General features: G+C 33.9%; 1 protein-coding gene across 1 annotated transcript in view; it reads right to left on the bottom strand.

The window, feature by feature from the left end:
* Window positions 1–3,082: 3,082 nt before the first annotated feature.
* The window catches only part of LOC114333791 (uncharacterized), a 50,364-nt gene continuing 33,100 nt past the window's right edge, over window positions 3,083–20,346 (bottom strand). The window contains exons 8-11 of the mRNA XM_050653986.1: window positions 18,285–18,363; window positions 13,646–13,808; window positions 10,018–10,186; window positions 3,083–3,934 (exon numbers count right to left, since the gene is read on the bottom strand). Of these exons, the coding sequence (XP_050509943.1) occupies window positions 3,735–3,934; window positions 10,018–10,186; window positions 13,646–13,808; window positions 18,285–18,363 (611 nt within the window). The 3' untranslated portion in view covers window positions 3,083–3,734. The remainder of the gene's footprint in view (window positions 3,935–10,017; window positions 10,187–13,645; window positions 13,809–18,284; window positions 18,364–20,346) is intronic.

The raw sequence follows: 20,346 nt of genomic DNA, 5'->3' as shown, positions 1-20,346 counted from the left end.
TTTCTATTAACTGATTTTTAATAAAGATACATTTTATACTCAGCTGGGATTCACAACTCAGAACCCTTGGATCCAACCTATCCACCGTCAAAATTTATTTTTCAAAATTTGAATTCCTCGTCTCAAAAAACCTCAATGCCAAAAATGTTTATGAAATTATTTTAATTTCAAAAATCCACGCAAGTTTCAAATCTGGACAGAATATTACAACCCAACAAGTTTTGACCTGTAAACAAATTTTTACTATTTATGAATACGTACTGCAAAATAGGTATTCCGATAGTATACTGTTTTAAAAAATAGTGAATTATTAACACCAGATATAAAATAAGATTTTAATTATTTTTTCACTAGTAACACAATATTTTTTTTATTTTTGAAATTTCTCAAGATGTTCGTTAAAATGTAAAATTAAAATTGTATAATAAATCAATATCTCGTTAAAATAAATATTTCTTATTTGCCAAACCTTCGGTTTGGCGCCCTTTTGGGGCTGCGCCCGCGTGCGTCGCAAGCGTTGCACGCCCGGTTACGGGGACCCTGCGCACACCCCAGAATATTGAGGCGGTACGACATTCATTAGACGCGAGTGCTTGAAGATCCCTGCCAGCGACGACGAAGATTAAATCTGGGATTAAGCTATACCACTACGAGCAGAATTGGATAATCAAGAACGTTAAGGCCTTACACAATCTGGATTTTGCGTGGACGATACTGGAAATCTTTATGCAAAATTTTGCTCATAGTGGTATAGCTTAATCCCAAATTTAAGTCTCAAACCCAAGTCAAATTGTTAGGGGAGTGCAATTAGAACGATTATTTCATTCATATGAGATTCTGACCAATAGAAAGCTACAGAAATCAAAATTAAATTGATAAGTTTTGATAATTTCCCGTCGTCAAGTATATTACGTCAGATGTCCTTCGTTGCCATGAAAAAATATATTCAGTGACATTAATTACAATTAATGTGTTAAAAATTTTAAAAGTGATGACTTTCAACCGTCAAATATTTATAAAAACTGTTTGTTTAATTGTACTAATTTGTACTTACATAAATAAATTACAATAAAATTTTGGTTTTGAACAGTTTTATTCATGAAATAATTGCAATAAATTGCACTCGATCTCTTAAATTAATATAGAATTTTTGTCCTCGTGACACTTTGACATAATTTCACTCGCCTTCGGCTCGTGAAATTAAAATTGTCAAAGTGTCACTCGAGGAAAATTCAATAATTTTAGAGCTCTTGTGCAATTATTACTACTGAAAACATGCATTGTTTCGGAAAAATTCAAACAAGCTTATATTTTTCTAAAACTTTTTTGTTAGTTTATATACATGTTAAAGTAAAAAGTTCTACTCGCAGATTTGGCCGCTAATTGTTTATTAATTGTTTAAACAATAATTGTTTTGTATAAATAATTTTATAATTTTGTATAAAAAATATCGTTAAATTCATCATTTTACTGTGATCAAATATGTTTCTATTTTGTTTTTGACTATGCTGAATCCGAATATAGCATTGCAATTTGAAAATTCTTATACATATATAAGCTCTTATACAGTGTGACTGCGTAGCTAGGAACCACATAGAAAACTTTTTTATTACCAATTTTACGAAAAAAAGTTATTCTTAATAAAATGCTCTGGATAGTCAAAAATCTAAAACTGAACGATCAAATTTTATTAATTTTATACGAGTTATGTCAAAAATATGAATTTCGTTAAAGAATAAAGTACCTTTATATTCCAGAATATCAAAAAATGCTATTATGAAAATTTGTTTGAAATTAGAAACTGTCTAAATATACAATTACATCATTCAAATCGAAAAAAAAAAAATTCAATTTTTTCTCAAATTACGGATACTCATCATCATTTTATTACCATTATGATAACTATTTTATTATCACTTTTATGAAAAAAAAGTTATTCTTCGTAAAATGCTCTCCCTGGCCTAAAATCTAAGATACAACCATCAGATATCCAACTTTTTAAATTTTATACGAGTTATGTAAAAAATATGAATTTTTCTTAAGAGTTAAGTGCCTTTATTATTCACATATTCTAATTAGAAGGATGTAATTGAACTCTAATACAAATTTTTAAATTCCAAACAACTTTTCTTAATAACAATTTTCGATATTGTGAAATGTAAAGGTACTTTACTCTTGAGTGAAATTCACATACCTCGCATAAAATTAATTAAATTTGATATTTGATGATTGCATCTTAGATTATATACGATGCAGAGTATTTTATAAAGAATAACTTTTTTTCGCAAAACTGATAATAAAAAAGTTATCAATAGGTTCCAAGTTACGCAGACATACTGTATGAGCTAAAAAAATTTTTTTTGCTGAACATTTATTATTGTTGAAGCTTATTATTAAATGTATTTTAGGTAAGTTTTACAAAAACAAGTTTTGTTCACTTTGTATAAACATTTTTTTAGCTGGTAATTTTCGGTTTTTGTATTACATTTTTGTTATCTTTCTTAATTTTCTTAAAAATAAATAGTTTATTTCATTTCTAAAGTAAAATAATTTAGTGCCTTTTAAACATTACATCCTAAGCTTTAAAAGAGCACTTATAAAACTGTAATTGATCTGTTCAAATAACTTGAGTAATACCGTCTTAAAGCGGTGGCAATTCTATAAAACTACGAAGATTTCAAAAATTACATTTTTTGCGACGTCATATCATTTTAATTAAATTTTTAAGATTTATTTTGAATGAAACATCATTTAGTAAGATACTTGAAAGGTAAGTTGTGCAAAATTGAGAGTTTTATAAGAAAATTGTATTAGTTATACACATTTTTAAATCATTTTTAAACAAAATTCATGTAAGGCTCACTTTCCGCCCACACCGTACTTATGCCCATACATTTTATTTCTTTCTATTATAACCATAAGATAGATTAATCATTATTCTTATTTCATGTTAAATTTGTAAAATTTCATTTGATCCATTAGTTAAAGAATTACATTAAAATAACTCAACCGTGAACTTCGCCGTACGTTAGTTTACAGTGCGCCAATGTTTGTGAGAAGAGTGACTTTAGCGTTATAAATAAAAAATTATAGAAGATACAGATTTAATTTTAGAAAATTCTTTATATAAGTTTTTTTTTTGTAAAATTTTCTGAATTTTTCAATGGTCATCATTTTTTTTCTAAAATTTAAATTTTCGGAGTTATTTAAAAAACATCTAATTTCGTAGTTCATTTGTTTAATAAAAAATGAAGTACCTACTTCTCGAGTAGAACTTTTTGATATGTTGTTTATTAAACAACATGACAACTTAATGAAATTACAAAAAGTTCTATCTTGTTTGATTTTTTCCGAAGTGAAAATCTATATGCACTCCCCTATGTAGTGTAAATGAAACGCTTCTTATGCAAGCACAAGACTTTCACCATTTTTGTAATAAGCTTTCACAGCAAATGCGCGTTGTTCGCCCGACCACTTCTCCATGATAACTAAACTTCCCACTTTCTAGATTCACAACGTTTCCGTCGCAAGCCCGCGGCTCCTCTATTTTATCGTCAGCAGCGTTGCCAAATCGTTGTGTTTCAGTGAATCATCTGGTATTTCTTAATTTCACATTAACGTGGTGCGCCAACATTGCTCTCTTTTCTTTTAACTATTATCTATTTTCTATTTCTCTTTGTCGACGTAAACTGCCGCGCAGCCTTCAATGAGATCCCGGTTTTACAAAGATTTGTTTAATTGATGCTTCCCCTATGGTTCATGTAACCATTAAACTGACTACTAACTAAAACTTTATCTATGGCAACCTTCTTCATTCTTGTACAGGTGGCTAGAAGAGCACCGCCCAGAAGACACATACCACCTCCTCCCAACGCGAGTAGAGCAGAAAACCATCCGGTTTTCAAGCAGACGCTGTTTGGGTCGACAGGGGCATCTGGAAATAATAATAAAGACGAGATTTATTAAGATATTTAGTGCTAATATGCACACAATCAAATTTATATGGAATCACCATGAATTTCAAAGTACATAATATTTATTTCTTTTGAAAAAACTTGTTATTGTTGCGAAAAATAAAGGTTTTTATTAAAAATAAACAAATCTACATATTATGTAGAGTGCGTAAATCGTTCAGCTGGACATAGGGTACATACATTGTATATATTTAGATACATAAATACATACATTGTATTATATTAAGATAATTGTGGCAACTTCGCTCTTTCAATGACAATATAAGGTGCGTTCGCGGGTACAGTTGACAAATTGTCGCCGACAATTTCTAACCTCACTTAATATAAATAATACCGTTAATAGATAAATATACAAGGTATATTTATTTTTAATTAATATTAATAACTAATTATTAGATTATACTGGGTAAATATACCTTGTATATTTATCTATTAACGATATTATTTATATCATTTTAAAGTGCGCATGCGTTTTGCTGCTAATTTGTCGCCGACAGGCTCCCGCGAACGCACTTATAGTTGTTAGGATTAAGGGGCATTAAGTATACCAGATATCAACATCAAATACAGCTCAAAGTTACCAAATCGCCTCTCCATATGTAAGGCGGAGATTATAGGAATCTATGAGGCAATTAAATTAGCACTTAGAAAAAACTTATTCAGAATAATCATTTTTTCGGATTCCAGCAGTGCAATTGAAAAAATCAGCAGTTGTTTAGTCAAAAATATATCAGAGTTTTGGCCTATTGAAACAAAAAGACTTATAGTTCATGCAACTGAAAATGGCTTTGACATCAGATTAGCATGGATACCAGGACATTCAAATATCCCGGGTAACGAAGAAGCTGACACCCTAGCTAATATAGGAAGAAATTTGAACATACCAATGGTCATGCCCCTCGATGTCCAAGACATATATACTGACATTAAATCTAAAGTGTATGATGATTTCAGAAATAAATGGAACAACCTAATCAGAATCAAAGACCATCAATACCGAAAAGTACAACCTACGTTTCCTAAAAATAAATGGTTTGCTATTCTTCCATTCATAGATCGAAGACACATCACTACAATTATTAGGTTACGTACAGGGCACTGTCTAACAAAAGAAAACTTGCATAGGATGAACCTGACAGACAATCCCTATTGCGAATGTGGGAAAATAGAAAATCTTAATCACATATTTTTTGAATGCCCTATTAACTCCATTCCAAACTGGGATATCTACAATTTTTTCGCCAATAAAGGACTTCCCACCCCGATAACAATATATTCAATTTTACATAACGTAGATGAAGAATCAATCATAGCAATTATGAGGTTTCTTAGCATAAACAGAATAAAATTATAATGCTCAACTAGCTACAACTTATTTATAATTCATGCTTATTACTAATAGATTATGTTTATTATTGTACCTTGTACAAAAAGTAAATATTTAGTCAAAGTTATCACCATAGCCAATTTACTTCAAAAGAGATCAAGAAGTAGCCATATTCGGTGGGCCCGACATGGTCATGAGCCAGTCAACGTCGTGACCGCCAACCTGATCGAGCTGGCCAAATTGCATAAAGCAAGGCCAATAACCAAGCAAGCAAGCAAGCAAGGGGCATTAACCTCAAAATTGACAATTAATTTCGGGTGACACAAACAAACGTCAAAACATGACATTCTAGTAGAACTATTTTTGACCTATTGGGAAAACTGTGTCGGTTTAATTTGGAAATTAATTTTTAAATAAAAGATATTTTAAAAATTAAAGTAAAATTATTAATTCATCAGTCATAATCTTTATTTTTGATTTATTCATGGACTGCCTTGCATTCAAAATCACTCATTCTATTCGTTCTAACAGCTCTATTGCACCAGAAACTCGTACTCCAACAGAAGTTTCAACTAACATAGGTTAGCGCAGTTGCCACAATGATCTCAATGTATATTTCCTATGTCCAGCAGAACGATTTACGTACTGTATAAGACAATCAGATAGTACAGCTCGGTACACTATAGCTTATTTGCTTGAGTTGCAAATTGAACGAAAATAAATAAACTAACTTTTGCGTCCAAAAACGCAAATATGCCTCATGTGGGGTTATAGAACTTACAACGGGGAAAGATTATTGATCTTGTGGAGCAAGTAATGTTCTCAAAGGGGCATAGCTGTAGAGCTAGGCGTAACACAGGGCGTTCTGTCCAAAACCTAGGAAAGCTCAAAAATAAAGCAAGGGAAAGTCGCCAAAAATATATAAGGACTCGCCACGATTGATTAATTGTCCAATCAGCTGGAAGACACCCAACCATTTCTCACCTGCAGCTCCAAAGGGAGCTTTTGAAAAAGTTCGTGCCAAGAAGTATACAGTAGGAGACATGCCTAAATTTGTGTCTTCACCACCAAAACTGGAACATTGGGAATTAACAAAATGTGCTATTTTCAGAAAAAGTTAGGATTTGTGTAAAATCAGATGACTCACGAAATCGTGTACTTAGAGGTCGAGGAAGACAAGCAAGAACGAAAACTGTCAGATCTGTTCACAAATATACAAGGAGAGGTGTAATGTTTTGGAGAGGAATTGTGATCCGTAAAAAAACTCCTTTAATTTTTATCCAATCAACTTTAAATGCTCACAGGTATGTTGATAACCTGTAGTTAGGCTCTGGAGAGGGGAAACAGGAGAAAATTAATTTTCTTGCATGATAATAGACCTCCACATACCACTAGAGTGACTAGAGACATCATTGAAGCAGAAGGTATCCCTTCTTTGGAGTAGCCTGCTTGCTCACCCGAACTTAACCCTATAGAGTATTTGTGGGATATGCTTAAAAGAAAAATTAGAGCTCGCCTGGATAATCCACAAAACACCGCACGGCTAGTAGAAGCTGCTCTTGAAGGATGAAGCAACCTACCACAACAAAATATTGATAATTTGATTAGGAGCGTGCCCACGCAAACTGAAGCTTGCATAAGGACTAGAGATGATAACACTGACTACCAAAAAATACAAAAAAAATAAATAAAAACAATTTAAACATTATTCGTTTTACATTGAAAATTTTTATGCTATTGACTTTAAAACAAATAGTTTCAATTTGTTTGTTAAATACTTTATTGTTTTATTTAATTGTTATGTATTTGTTATTAAATTGCTTTAAAATAAATATTGTCTGACTTCGTGTGTTCGTTTTTTTAAATTCGCACCAAATAATAAGAAATATTAGATGATTCCATATATAGTCCTGTCCCCAGGGGGGCGGGAGTACAACAGCCTCCATTATTCAGATAGACTTACTTAAGTTTTTTTATGTATTTTGACCCGTAGAATACGATTTTTTTGGGTAACAGTTGATCCAGACGTCGATAAGATTGTTATAAATAAAGAACTTGAGGAATTACATAACAGCGATTTCTCGCAAAATAAAACATTTTTTTGTATTTTTTGGGCCATTCTAAGCAAAAAATGTTCTAACAAGTTTTTTCGGAGAATGCATAGTTTTCGAGATAAACGCGGTTAAACTTTCAAAAAATAGAAAGTTGCAATTTTTGGAGCAGAATAACTTTTGATTAAAAAATTAAATAACAAATACCGCATTTGAAATTTGAAGTCAAATTATATCGGTTTTGATTATTTGCATTGCTAAAAATTTATTTTTTATTGTTAAACAAAGCTATAAATACCTAAGTGCTTACCTAAGTGATGTTTTCAATGATCTATCATTTAAATCGAACGAGTAGGCAGAGTAGGTACAAGTGCAAGCGAGGCAATTTCTACGTAGCATGCATGTAAACGCATGTACATATTAGGCACGGGAAACACTATGGGTTTATAGCTTTGTTTAACAATAAAAAATAAATTTTTAGCAATGCAAATAATCAAAACCGATATAATTTGACTAGAACTTTCAAATTCGGTAAGCAGAATTGCTATTTTATTTTTTAATCAAAAGTTATTCGGGTTCAAAAATTGCAATTTTTCGATTTTTTGAAAGTTCCACCGCGTTTGGGTCTCGAAAACTATGCATCGTACGAAAAAACTTGTAGGAACATTTTTTGCTTAGAATGGCCCAAAAAATACAAAAAATGTTTTGTTTTGCGAGAAATCGCTGTTATGTAATTCCTCAAGTTCTTTGTTTATAACAATCTTATCGACATCCGGATCAACTGTTACCCAAAAATTTCGTGTTCTATGGGTCAAAATATATAAAAAACTTGGGTAAGTCCATCTGAATAAAGGACGCCGTTGTACCCCTCGTGGCGACAGGACTAATAAAAGTTGTGTGGTTGTGTGTATTTTATAAATCCAATTATACGTATTATTGAAAAGAAGGATTAATAAATCTACCAGAAATATCGACGGTTGAAAGGTAAAAGGTTGTAACCCACAAATTCACTTTTTTCAGGAAGTAAAAATACGTTTCATTTAAGTAATTTCATGAGGAATTAACCTAATAATTTTTTGAATTAATCGATAGGTCAATTATTGACCATAATCTCCGTGGTACCTGGTACCCATGGTATGGTGGAACTCGTAGCCTGCAGTTTTATGTAAAATCATTCAAAATCAGTCAATAAACATTACTCGGGAGGTGGTTTTGGTGGTCGCTGAGCACGAATTTCATGACGTCGATGGTTTCCGAGGTAACTGGTGCCCATGGTGGAACTCGTCCCCTGGAGTTTTCTGTTATAATCATTCAAAAGCAGTCAATAACCATTACTCGGGGGTTTTGGGGTCGCTGACCACGAATCTCATGACGGCGATAGTCTCCGAGGTACCTGATGCTCAGGGTGGAAGTCGTCGCCTGGAGCTTTATGTTAATTATTCAAAATTAGTCAATATGGGTGGTTTTGGAGGTCACTGAACACGAATTTCATGTCGATGATGGTTTTCAAATTACCTTGTGCCCAGGGTGGAACTCGTCGCCTGGAGTTCTACGTTATAATCATTCAAAATCTGCTAATAACCATTCCTCGGTGGGTTTTGGTGGCCGCTGAGCACTAATTTTATGACGGCGATAGTCTCCGAGGTACCTGATGCCCGATGTGGAAATAGTTGCCTAGAGTTTTATGTTATATTCATTCAAAATTAGTCAATAACCATTACTCGGGGTTTTGCTGGTCGCTGAGCACGAATTTCATAACGACTATTGTCTACGAGGTGCATTGTTTACTAATGAAAAAATTCATATTTAGCGACCCCTGAAACCCCGAGTAATGGTTATAGACTGATTTTGAATGAATATAACATAAACGCCAGGCGACGAGTTCCACACTGGGCACCAGGTAATTTTAAAAACATCGCGGACATGAAATTCGTGCTCAGGGACCCCGCCAAAACCAACCGAGTAGTAGATATTGAATAATTTTGAATGATTATAACATAAAACTCCCGGCGACGACATCTATCCTGGGCATTAGGTAGGTACCTCGGAGACTATCACCGCCATGAAATTTGTGGCCAGCGACCCCCAAAACCCCCGAGTAATGGTTATTGACTGATTTTGAATTATTATAACAGAAAACTCCAGGCGATGAGTTCCACCATGGACACCAGGTACCTCGGAGACGATCGCTGTCATGGAATTAGTGCTCTATTGTCCAGCTATTTTCCATCTCTTCGAGATGCATTCTGAATGCATTTTTCTTACGGAAATTATCATCTGCCGGAGATCAATTTAGTTCACAAACTTTCCTGACACTCTCTTGATTCGAATGCAAAAAGTTGCATGACGATTCATCTTACTGCACAAAATTACTAGGTGTAATGCTTCGTTTCCTTGCCTAATATGTTTCGTCTTTTTGGAGTCATCATAACTGACTGTGGTCATTGATTATAAATATTCCTCTGTGGTGTAGGTACCTACTCTGGGTACATCACAGGCAGTACATCGGTTTTGATGACTAAAAAGAAGAAACGTATGTCAACTGATGATGGGGGCCCCTGAATCGAATTAAATGTAAAGATGCCTTTCCTTCTCACATTTATTGTTGAATTTTCTTCACATTTTCCTATATTTTTTGAAGACATTATTAGATTAAGACACTTACTGGACACGGATATATTTCTTTCTTCGTCGGTTTCACCTTCTTGAAGAACTCTTAAGGACTGGAATAAGTTCACATTTTCTGACAACGATACTGGAGCAGCCGTCGTAAGATTGGTATCCGTAGATCTTTTTCTGACGTTTTTAATGTTTCTCCAATGACATGTTTGACTCTAAAAAAGACATTTAACAGTTAGAAGGGAGACAGCTTTAGATTTGATTCGATTCAGGGGCCACCACCATACGTTGACATATGTTTCTTCTTTTTGAAGACTTCAAAACTGCATGTGGTGTGCCCTGAAGCGAATTAAATGTACTAAGTAAAATAATAAACAATTATTTGCTGCTGGACGCATTAGCGACATCTATTTAAACAAAAGAGAGAAGAGAAAATTATCTTTTATGTCAGAATGCAGAATCCTTGGAAGCAATCTATCGCCTAAGCTTTTTACAATTTTTAAAGCAATTAAACTGATAAATAGCGAACATGGCAGAATCTACAATTTGCATTCATCACCTGTCCGGTATTTATCGGCCTGTTTGCTTTATAAATTGTGTTTAATCTCAAACATTCAATTTTCATATCCGATATTAAACAATCTATCAGTATATCACATTAACGCAATTTGTTATTATATTGCAAACATGTGTGGGCTATTTAATTTAGTTAATTATTACAAATCGTAAACAATAATTTGGGCAATTGCACATTTATTTTGATGATCGAATATATTTCTTTGTTCTCAATATTTGTAAATGTATTCAACGCGTGGGTTGACCCAGAAAATACATATTGCCGCTAAGAAAAAGCATACATTAAAATCATTCATTCGAGTCAATTCAACCAGTCAAGATGTGGTTTTAAATACATTCATTCGTATCACTTTGAAGAGACATGTAGTCTGTAAATGATTGTCAGTTTAACCGTCAGACCGGTCGCGCAGTAAGGCTCCGTCGATCAGTAGAAATTTAGGGCTCCCGGATATAGTGTGTTAGAGAAATAAAGTTCCATCTTTAATTTGGTGTTTCACTATTGGCGATCGAAAGTAGAAATGTGCCGATTTTATACAAATTGTAAAAAAATGTTGAATGAGTTGCATATGTGAGTTCATTTTAAATAAAGTAAAAAACACAGACGTACTCACAATCATTTCATTTACTTCGAATGACCGGTTTCGATCTCTACAATATACAGATCATCTTCAGGTCGGCGTTACAAGTGATTAAATGATGCCGTTAAAAGGGATGAGTTATAAGTTCATCAATAATATATTTAAACGTCCAGATTATGCTAGTAGGATAGCTAGGTGAAGGACTGGGTAGGCGGACATGCTTCGTAGGTCAAAATACAGTGAATTGGAATGGATCCTGAAGACAGATGTGTTATGTGAAACAGAGATAGATGTATTAGCTATGAGAAGACAACGTTTGGATGGAACGTTTGTAAATGCAGCTAAAGTGCTGATTGACTCTGTGTATGCACTTGTACGATTGGAACGGTCTTTGCTCTTAGATGTTTTTGAGCTATGGGCAAAGGTCGAAGTAAGGAAAAAGACAAATAGGAATACAATCTTACAACTGATTCCTATTTGTCTTTTTCCTTACTTCGACCTTTGCCCATAGCTCAAAAACATCTAAGAGCAAAGACCGTTACAATCGTACAAGTGCATACACAGAGTCAATCAGCACTTTAGCTGCATTTACAAACTTTCTATCTAATACATCTATCTCTGTTTTACATAACACATAACACAATAAAGCTGGAGGACCAGGAGGAATTGTGGCGGAACTAATCAAATACGGAACACAGAAATTAAGAAGAATGATATGCCGAATCATGGAAAGAGCAATAAATGGAGAGGACATCCCTAAACAATGGCAGGAAGCCTACATAACATCGATATACAAAAAAGGTAACAGAAAATATTGCGAAAATTACAGGGGGATAAGCGTCATCGCTACAATGGGAAGACTGTATGGCAGGATCCTCAGGAACAAAATAGAGAAAAATATAGAAGGTAAAATCGGAGAAGAACAAGCAGGTTTCACAGCAGGGAAATCATGTCTAGATCATATCCATACAATACAACAGACAATAGAGAAAAAAAGAGCTAAGAACAACAGCTAAGTACACATGGCGTTTATAGACCTTAGGAAGGCATACGACACCGTGCCAAGGAAAGAACTGTACAAAGCAATGACTAAAATAGGGATACCACCTAACCTAACAGAAGCAATCAAAAACATGTACAGTGGAAATGAAGTAAATATAAAAATCGGAAACAAGGTAGTTGCTAACTTCAAAACAACAAAAGGATTACTACAGGGATGCCCAACGTCACCGACTCTATTTAAAATATTTTTAGAACACGCACTAACAACTTGGAAGACAAAGTGTAGGGGTATGGGAATACCGATAAGGGACGATTATCTCTACACATTGTGTTTTGCAGACGATCAGGTGGTGATGGCTCAAGATGAAGAGGATATCAGTTACATGGTAAGAAAACTAAAAGAGGAATACAAAAAGGTGGGCCTGGAAATAAATATGAAGAAAACGGAATACTTAGTAATATCGGAAGAAGACGTAAAAAACTTAGAAGTAGAAGAACAAGTTGAAATAAAAGGAACGAAGAATTTTAAATATTTGGGCTTTATAATGTCGAAAAGCGGAACAACAGAAGCAGAAATAAAAAGTAGATTGGGACAAACAAGATCTTGCATCAGACAACTCCATAATGTAATCTGGAATAAAAACATCAAGGGAAAAACAAAAAGAATGATATACCAGACAATAGTAAGAAGCATCATGACATATGCCGCAGAAATTTGGGTCATAAACAAAAAAACCCAAAAAAGCATTCTGGCAACCGAAATGGAATACTGGAGAAGATGCTGTGGTCTCACCAGAAGAGACAGAATAACAAATGAGGAGATAAGGAGAAGAATGCAAGTGGAAAAAGATGTCCTGCAATATATAGACGAGAGAAGACTGAAATGGTACGGCCACGTACGCAGAGCAGAAAACACTTGGATAAACAAGGTTGCAGAATGGAGCCCAAGAGGAACGAGAAGAAGAGGACGACCTAGAAGATCTTGGAAAAATGAAGTCGACGAAGCCATGTCTAAGAAAGGATTGGAAGACGGAGACTGGGAAGATCGAAAAAAATGGAAGTCCTGGCTGACGGAAGGGAAACGGCATTAGCTGTAGACAACCCTTTATATATATATACATAACACATCTGCCTTCAGATCCATTCCAATTTCCCTGTGTTTGACCTACGAAGCATGTCCGCCTACCCAGTCCTTCACCTAGCTATCCTACTAGCATAATCTGGACGTTTAAATATGTTATTGATGAACTTAAAACTCATCACTTGTATCGGCATCATTTAATCACTTGTAACGCTGACCTGAAGATGATCTGTATATTGTAGAGATCTAAACCGATCGTCGAAGTAAATTAAATGATTGTGAGTACTGCTGTGTTTCTTTACTTCATTTTAAATTGTAAAAAGCTCAGACAATAGATTGCTACCAAGGATTCTGCATTTCGACCTAAAAGAGAATTTTCTCTTTTGTTTTTAACAGTTAGAATTGTCCTCAAGTAATAAGGAAAATTGGTTATTTACCGGACATCTGCCATGACACATCCTAACATCGCATTCAATGTATAAAGCTGGCGATCCTGTAAATCGGAAAGTCTTCATGTAGGCGTACACTTGGGTTTCATAGACTCCAGAATCCGACCAAGATCCCCTAAATCTTGATATTAACTTGTCATCCACAGGACAGCTTAAAAATAGATAAGATATATTAGTAATAAACGTTACGTAAGTAGGATAAGGATAGGTATATTGCTGATACAAGTAATTTGGTGATAATTTTTAATCAGATTACCACACAGTTCCCTATGCAAGCACATTCATGACACAGCGCTAGTAAGTTGTTATGAATGTAAGCAGGACAAACATATATTACGATTTCGCAATGCGCGCACCCGCTTTTAGTAAACAGACTGTTTTGACCGTTGCGTTGTGCAACAGTTGACAGTGGAGTCATTTCTTATTGAATGTGAGATACGGTTACATATTTATTGGAATAATTGCTGTTTTCTTTATAAAATTTTATAAAACCATTCAATAAACTAATTATCAATAAAAAAAGCTGCATTGAATTCGTTATTTAGCCAAGGTAAGTTAAATTCCTTAAATTGCGGTTGTTTCACTAAATTTTCTAACCACTATCACCAATATACCTTACCGTGTCACCAACTTACCTAACATAAGATTTTATATCAATTTGACATTTACTATCATTATTATTCATTTTTATTTTTAACTCTTTTATTTTTAACACATAAACAAAACGCCCTGACATGTCGATTTTTAAAATAATCATATTATATTATAGCATCAATGTTTCGAACTTTACGCGATTCCTCTTCAGGTGACAGGCATAACCCAAGTAGCAATTTTTCGACGCATTGGTTGTCAGTACAAACAAATGCACTGTATATAACGTTGCCCGAGAGCATTTTCAGTTGTTTCGGCCAACGACCCCTAACCCGACTGACATTACGATGTTACAACATTAAGTAATATCTTTAGTTATATGGGCAACTAAGTTATTACTATTGTGACAACTACATATCACAGTCAAGTTTTTTCAACAATCGCAACTACTTAAAAACGTTATAATGCTAAACTAATTTACGCCCATGGGTTTTCTGGCCGACTAGGTAGTTGTCTCTCACGACCACAGGGCCTTTACGTATAGTTCTATAGATATGTGACACGTTTACGGCAACTTCAGGAGCAAAAAAAGAATTTACTTTATAACCTTACTTTTTTCTTATTATTTTATATTTTATTTTGCTGGAAATTTTCGATTTATTTAACAACCTGTTTATTTGTTTTTTATTAGCTGGTTTCTCCATTGTCCATTGTTTTATCAGTAGATTTGATAAGCTCTAATCTTTGTATCAGCTTTGCTAGACATGGTTGCCAGGCCAGTTCTTACTCTTTCAGTACTATATCCGTTGCAAGATAATTTGGCTGAAACTCCGACAAAATATGTACTTTTTGTACATATTTTGTCTGAATTCCATCCGAATTATCTTGCAGCGGATAGTAGTTTTGCTTTCAAAAAATCAATAGAAATCAGTAGATTCTTTTTAGGCCCTGTAAATACAGTAAAATCTGTGTTAACGGTTACTTGTCAAAATCGCCCGATTTCATAATCAACTTAAAGTAAAGTTCACTTTAAAGTTGACATTTACCCATATATGAATTGTGATAAAGGTAGAGGTACCAACTTACTTAAAATTTAAAAAACTGATTATGAAACCGAGCGTTACAATCATTTTGAAAATTCTCCAAACCAATTATATGAAGATTTCCTTATTTAGATCTGGTATTTACCAGTTTCATTTCTAGACAAGGCGAAAACGGCGGGCTCGAAGGGAAAAATATTCCCATGAAATTTTTTTGCATAATCACATTCATGAGACATCCCAGAATAAGGTTCAAGAAGTCGACCAAGTGAAAAGTGGGCCAATTTTTTTTAACAATTTTTTTTTAATCAAATTGCAAGAATCAATATTTTTGGTCCGAGCAATTTTTTCTTTAATCTTTTGGACCATTCTGGACAAAAAAGGTCTCTAATAATTTTTCTCTAAAGTTGATCGTTTTCGACTTATAAGCAATTTAAAATTGAAAAAAACGAAAAATGGCGATTTTCAAGGCTTAATAACTCGGTTAAAAGTTATTATTATGAAAGTCAATATATGACTAAATCAAAGTTTGAAGCCGCCCCTACAAGATCCTGAAGAAATTTTTGTCATTATTTTATTACTAAGCTGTTATTTTTATGTAATAATAATAAGCGCCATTCACGTGTGCGGGGCTGTAAATGCTGAGTGCGAGAGAGAAGCTATTTCAGCAGTCCCCGCACTCACATTTACAGCAGCGTCAATACGATACAACCACTCATTGTTATTAATTAAAAATAACAGCTTAGTAGTAAATTAATGAAACAGATTTCTTCGGGATCATGTAACGGCGACTTTAAACTTTGATTTAGTCACTTTCTGACTTTCAAAATAATAATTTTTGACCGACTTATTAAGCCTTAAAAATGGCCATTTTCGCGTTTTTCAAATTTTAACTTGCTTCTAACTCGAAAAAGATCAACTTTAGAGAAAAATTATAAGAGACCTTTTTTGTCCAGAATGGTCCAAAATATTTATTTTTGCAATTTGATTAAAAAAAAATTGTTAAAAAAAAATTGGCCCACTTTTCTCGTGGGCGACTTCTTGAACCTTATTCTGGGATGTCTCACGAATGTGATTCTGCAAAAATATCTCATGGGAATATTTTCCCAACGAACCCGCCGTTTCCGCCTTGTCTATTCTCTGTCCATCTATTATCATCATCTACGTCCTGAATCTTATTTTCGGTAATGACATTGGGAAATTGTAACAAAATGTCTAAAAATTAATTTAGAAATGGGGTGAATACTATTAAAAAGAAAATTTTATTTTAGTGATAACAAATATTGAAATATACCAAACATCTAATAAAAATCATTGCCTACTAGAATTTTTTAAATAATATCAAAAATATACCAAAACAGTAGATATCTACTAAATGTGGCAACGCTGTTAACGAGAATGATGCACTTCATTGCACTGATCACATGACCTCTGTCACCCAATAAGAGAGTGCGTTCTAAAGTGGTTGGGATAGTCGGTCCAGGCCGTGTTTGGTCGGCGATTGGACTTCTCGGTTGTCTCATCCGTCTATGGTTCGTAATAAGGTATATTTTAAGTAATATTGGTAATGTTGTTTAATGCACCATTTTGGTTTTTTTGGGATGTAAAGAAAATAAAAACACAAAATATAAAAAATGCAGGCATTTTCTAATACCTTTAAAAGCACCATCAATACATTAAATTTATACAAAACATCTTTAACATAAATTCTGGCTTTTATATTAAAATTAGATTTTTTAAATTTACATATTTTTTGTTAAAAAGGTGATAAAAAATGAGCGCGTGTGTTTTTTAAAGGTGGAATATCCATATTTGACGGTAATCTGAGATGCGTTTATAAATTTCACATCAGGTAATTTTGTTTAAGTCCTTATTTATGTAATTATATAAATTTAAATACCTGATATGATGTCAAAATAGTTTACTTTTTATATAGGTAAAAAAACATAACCAGTCCGACTCTTTGAGCAACCATTGCACGCAGGCACTTTTTATAGTCGCTTCAGTTGTCTTATGCAACGCTTAAGGTTGCCTAGGCAACGTCAAGACAACTCAAAAATCGTCCACCAAATTAGTGCAGAATTGGGTCGTCTTCTAGGCAATAACAACGTTGTAACAAAACGTTGCCACGCGGTAGACAACGTTGTCGCGTCGACAAATTGCTACTTGGGAACTTTGACTGTTTTAAATGGGAAAGCACATCATGTGAAACCTCATTTAAAAGCTTTTGAAATGCTGATTACAAAAATGTATAACAATTTACTCCTATTTGAGAGCGTAGGCGCAAAATTTCGGTCGAATGTTTTTTAAACGCATAATTTTTTTTCGAATTCTGAGAAAATTAATAAGTATTTTTGAAAAACTTAAACTCAGAATGAAATATTACATTATTACGGAAGGCTAAAAGTCCTATAGACTAAACAAAAAGTTTCTGTTGAATTATATATTTGAAATTAAAAATCAGACTAAATTTTCACTTTTTTTCACTCCTGTCACTTATTAAAATAAACATTATAGAAGTTCTTAGGGACTCTCGACCCTCGATAATACTGTAGTATTTCATTCTGCGTTTAAATTTTTCAAAAATACCTATTAGTTTTCTCAGAATTCAAAAAAAAATGAATGCATTTAAAAATAATTCCACCAAAATTTTGCACTTACGCTCTCAAATAGGATTAAAGTATTATACATTTTTGTAATCAGTATTTCAGAAGCTTTTAAATGAGGTGTCACATGATGTACTTTCCCATTTAAAAAAATCAAAGTTATGTCTGTCACCTGAAGAAGGTTGGCGTAAAGTTCGAAACATTGATGGTATAATATACTATAATTATTTTAAAAATCCACAAGGAAGAATTTCCTGTTGGAGCGTTTTGTTTATATGCTAAAAATGAAAAAGTTAATAAGGGGGGGGGGGTAACACTTATTCCAGCGCACTGTATGAATCAGGAACAAATATTGGAATCAAACAGCGGACCTTAACCCGGATAACTTACCCATATTCATCAATTAATTGAATTTTCTTTGCCGCTCCATTGTGTGCGTAACAATCATTAACGACAATGTCAAATCCATCTACAATACAAAAAAATTGTAAAGTGTGTATTAATGTAAGTAATATATTATTAATAAAAAATAATTTCGTTGTAAACCGAAACAAGAGCCGTCGTACATATTTTAGTTAGTTAGGAGCGCCAAAAGTACTCTAACTAGTTTCAACTCTTGTTAGAGTTTCTTCAGAGAGCGCATATTTGATTCTCTCTGAACCACTAAAATATGCGCTCAAATCTAATCGCTATGCAGATGACAAGGTTTTAATGACCGATTCGGACCATAAGTTTACTGAGAGTGGTGAAAGAATGGGGATGAAGATCAATACTGCGAAAACCAAAGTTATGAAAATATCAAGGAACAAAAATTTACCCCTTCCAATTTATGTGAACCACCAAAAGCTTGAATACGTAAACAAATACAAATAATATCTTGGTTGCTGGTTCAACAAATCAACTTAATTATAAACAAGAAGTAAGAGCGAGCATAGAGGTAGCCCGACAAGGGTTTATCAAAATTGAAAAGCTTATTTTGTAACAGTATCATTAATATCAGCCTCACACGTCGTTGTCTGCATTGCTATGTGTGGTCAATACTTTTGTATGGAACGGAGGCCTGGACACTCAACACAACACTGATAAATAAGTTAGAAGCCTTTTGAATCTGGCTTTATAGAAGTATCTTGAAAATACCTTGGGCAACCTACACAACCAACGAAAAAGTTCTGAAGAGAATAGGTACAGATAGAGAGCTGCTAAAAATGATCAGAGTCATTAAAGTTAGTTACCTGGGACACATGAGAAACGAAAAGTACCGCCTCGCGCAACTGATCATCCAGGGTAAGATTGAACGAAAACCGTAGGAGCTCGTTTCCCGGTAGGAGCCTGTTTCCTGGCTTAGAAATATCAGAGACTGGACAGGCCTTGATTCAACATCCTAGTTTAGAACCGCATTGGACAGAGACAGATTTGCCAGTGTAGTCGCTAACCTCCACTAAAGGAAAAAGTACCACAAGAAGAATTACAAGGCAAAAATGGAAATTGGCAGGACATGTTGCAACAATGAAAGACGACAGGTGGACAAGAAGATTACTTGAGTGGAGACCACTGACAGACAAGCGAAGACTGGGAAGATTATCAACGCGATGGACCAAAGGTCTCAAAAAAATCTTCAAAAATGGACATGTCAGGGATGTTAAAAGGTGATGAACATTGAGTATTCGTTTTTAATCTCTGTGTTTTTACTATATTATGCAATCTGCCGATTGAATGTATTGATTCTGTATTTCAAAAAATAAGTACTTTACTTTATTGTCGTTTCGACTTCCACTTCGGAGGTTGTTGTCTATATACAAAATATTAATAAATTAAACAAATTTTGTTGCTTAGTAGCAAAATTTTCTAATAATTTAATTTAATCTCACTTTATGATTCCCGTTTTAATTTCCCTGAATTAATGATTCCCTTTTTAACGTAAAAATACTAACTATAATTATGCTAAATGAAACCAATTGTGTCGAAAATTCCTCGGTAGAATGCAGTAGGATGTGGTTACCCATACTAAAAGAGGAAGTCAGTAGAAAGAAAATACCACGATTAGTAAGTCAATAACATATTAAGGATAGTACGTAATTTATATTTTAGTATTATTTATGTACCTATCTATGTATTATTAATATTATTTGTAATTTAAAATAACATGTCGGTCAGACGGCACAGTTGGCCGAGGCGCAGTCGATCGATAAGTTTAGTGGATTTGCGATCGAGGTTCGAGCCCTAGCCCGGTCATTTGAAATTAATAAAAAGACCAACGTAGTAGTATAAAATTCAATAGAATCTACGACTTGGTCTGGAATAAACTGGTGTCTGATCGGCCTATGGAGGAGCGGTACGGCAAGGGATAAGGGCTTGCGGCTTGGTGATACTCCTGCATAGATCCCTACCGAAGGGCGTTGACACCTAATAACGATGTATATGTATAAAATAACATCCCACATAACAATTTCAT

The sequence above is a fragment of the Diabrotica virgifera genome, chromosome 6, assembly GCF_917563875.1.
Source record: "Diabrotica virgifera virgifera chromosome 6, PGI_DIABVI_V3a".
NCBI classification, from domain to species: domain Eukaryota; kingdom Metazoa; phylum Arthropoda; class Insecta; order Coleoptera; family Chrysomelidae; genus Diabrotica; species Diabrotica virgifera.
Note: the sequence above shows the minus strand (reverse complement) of the source record. Positions and strands in the feature narration are given on the sequence as shown.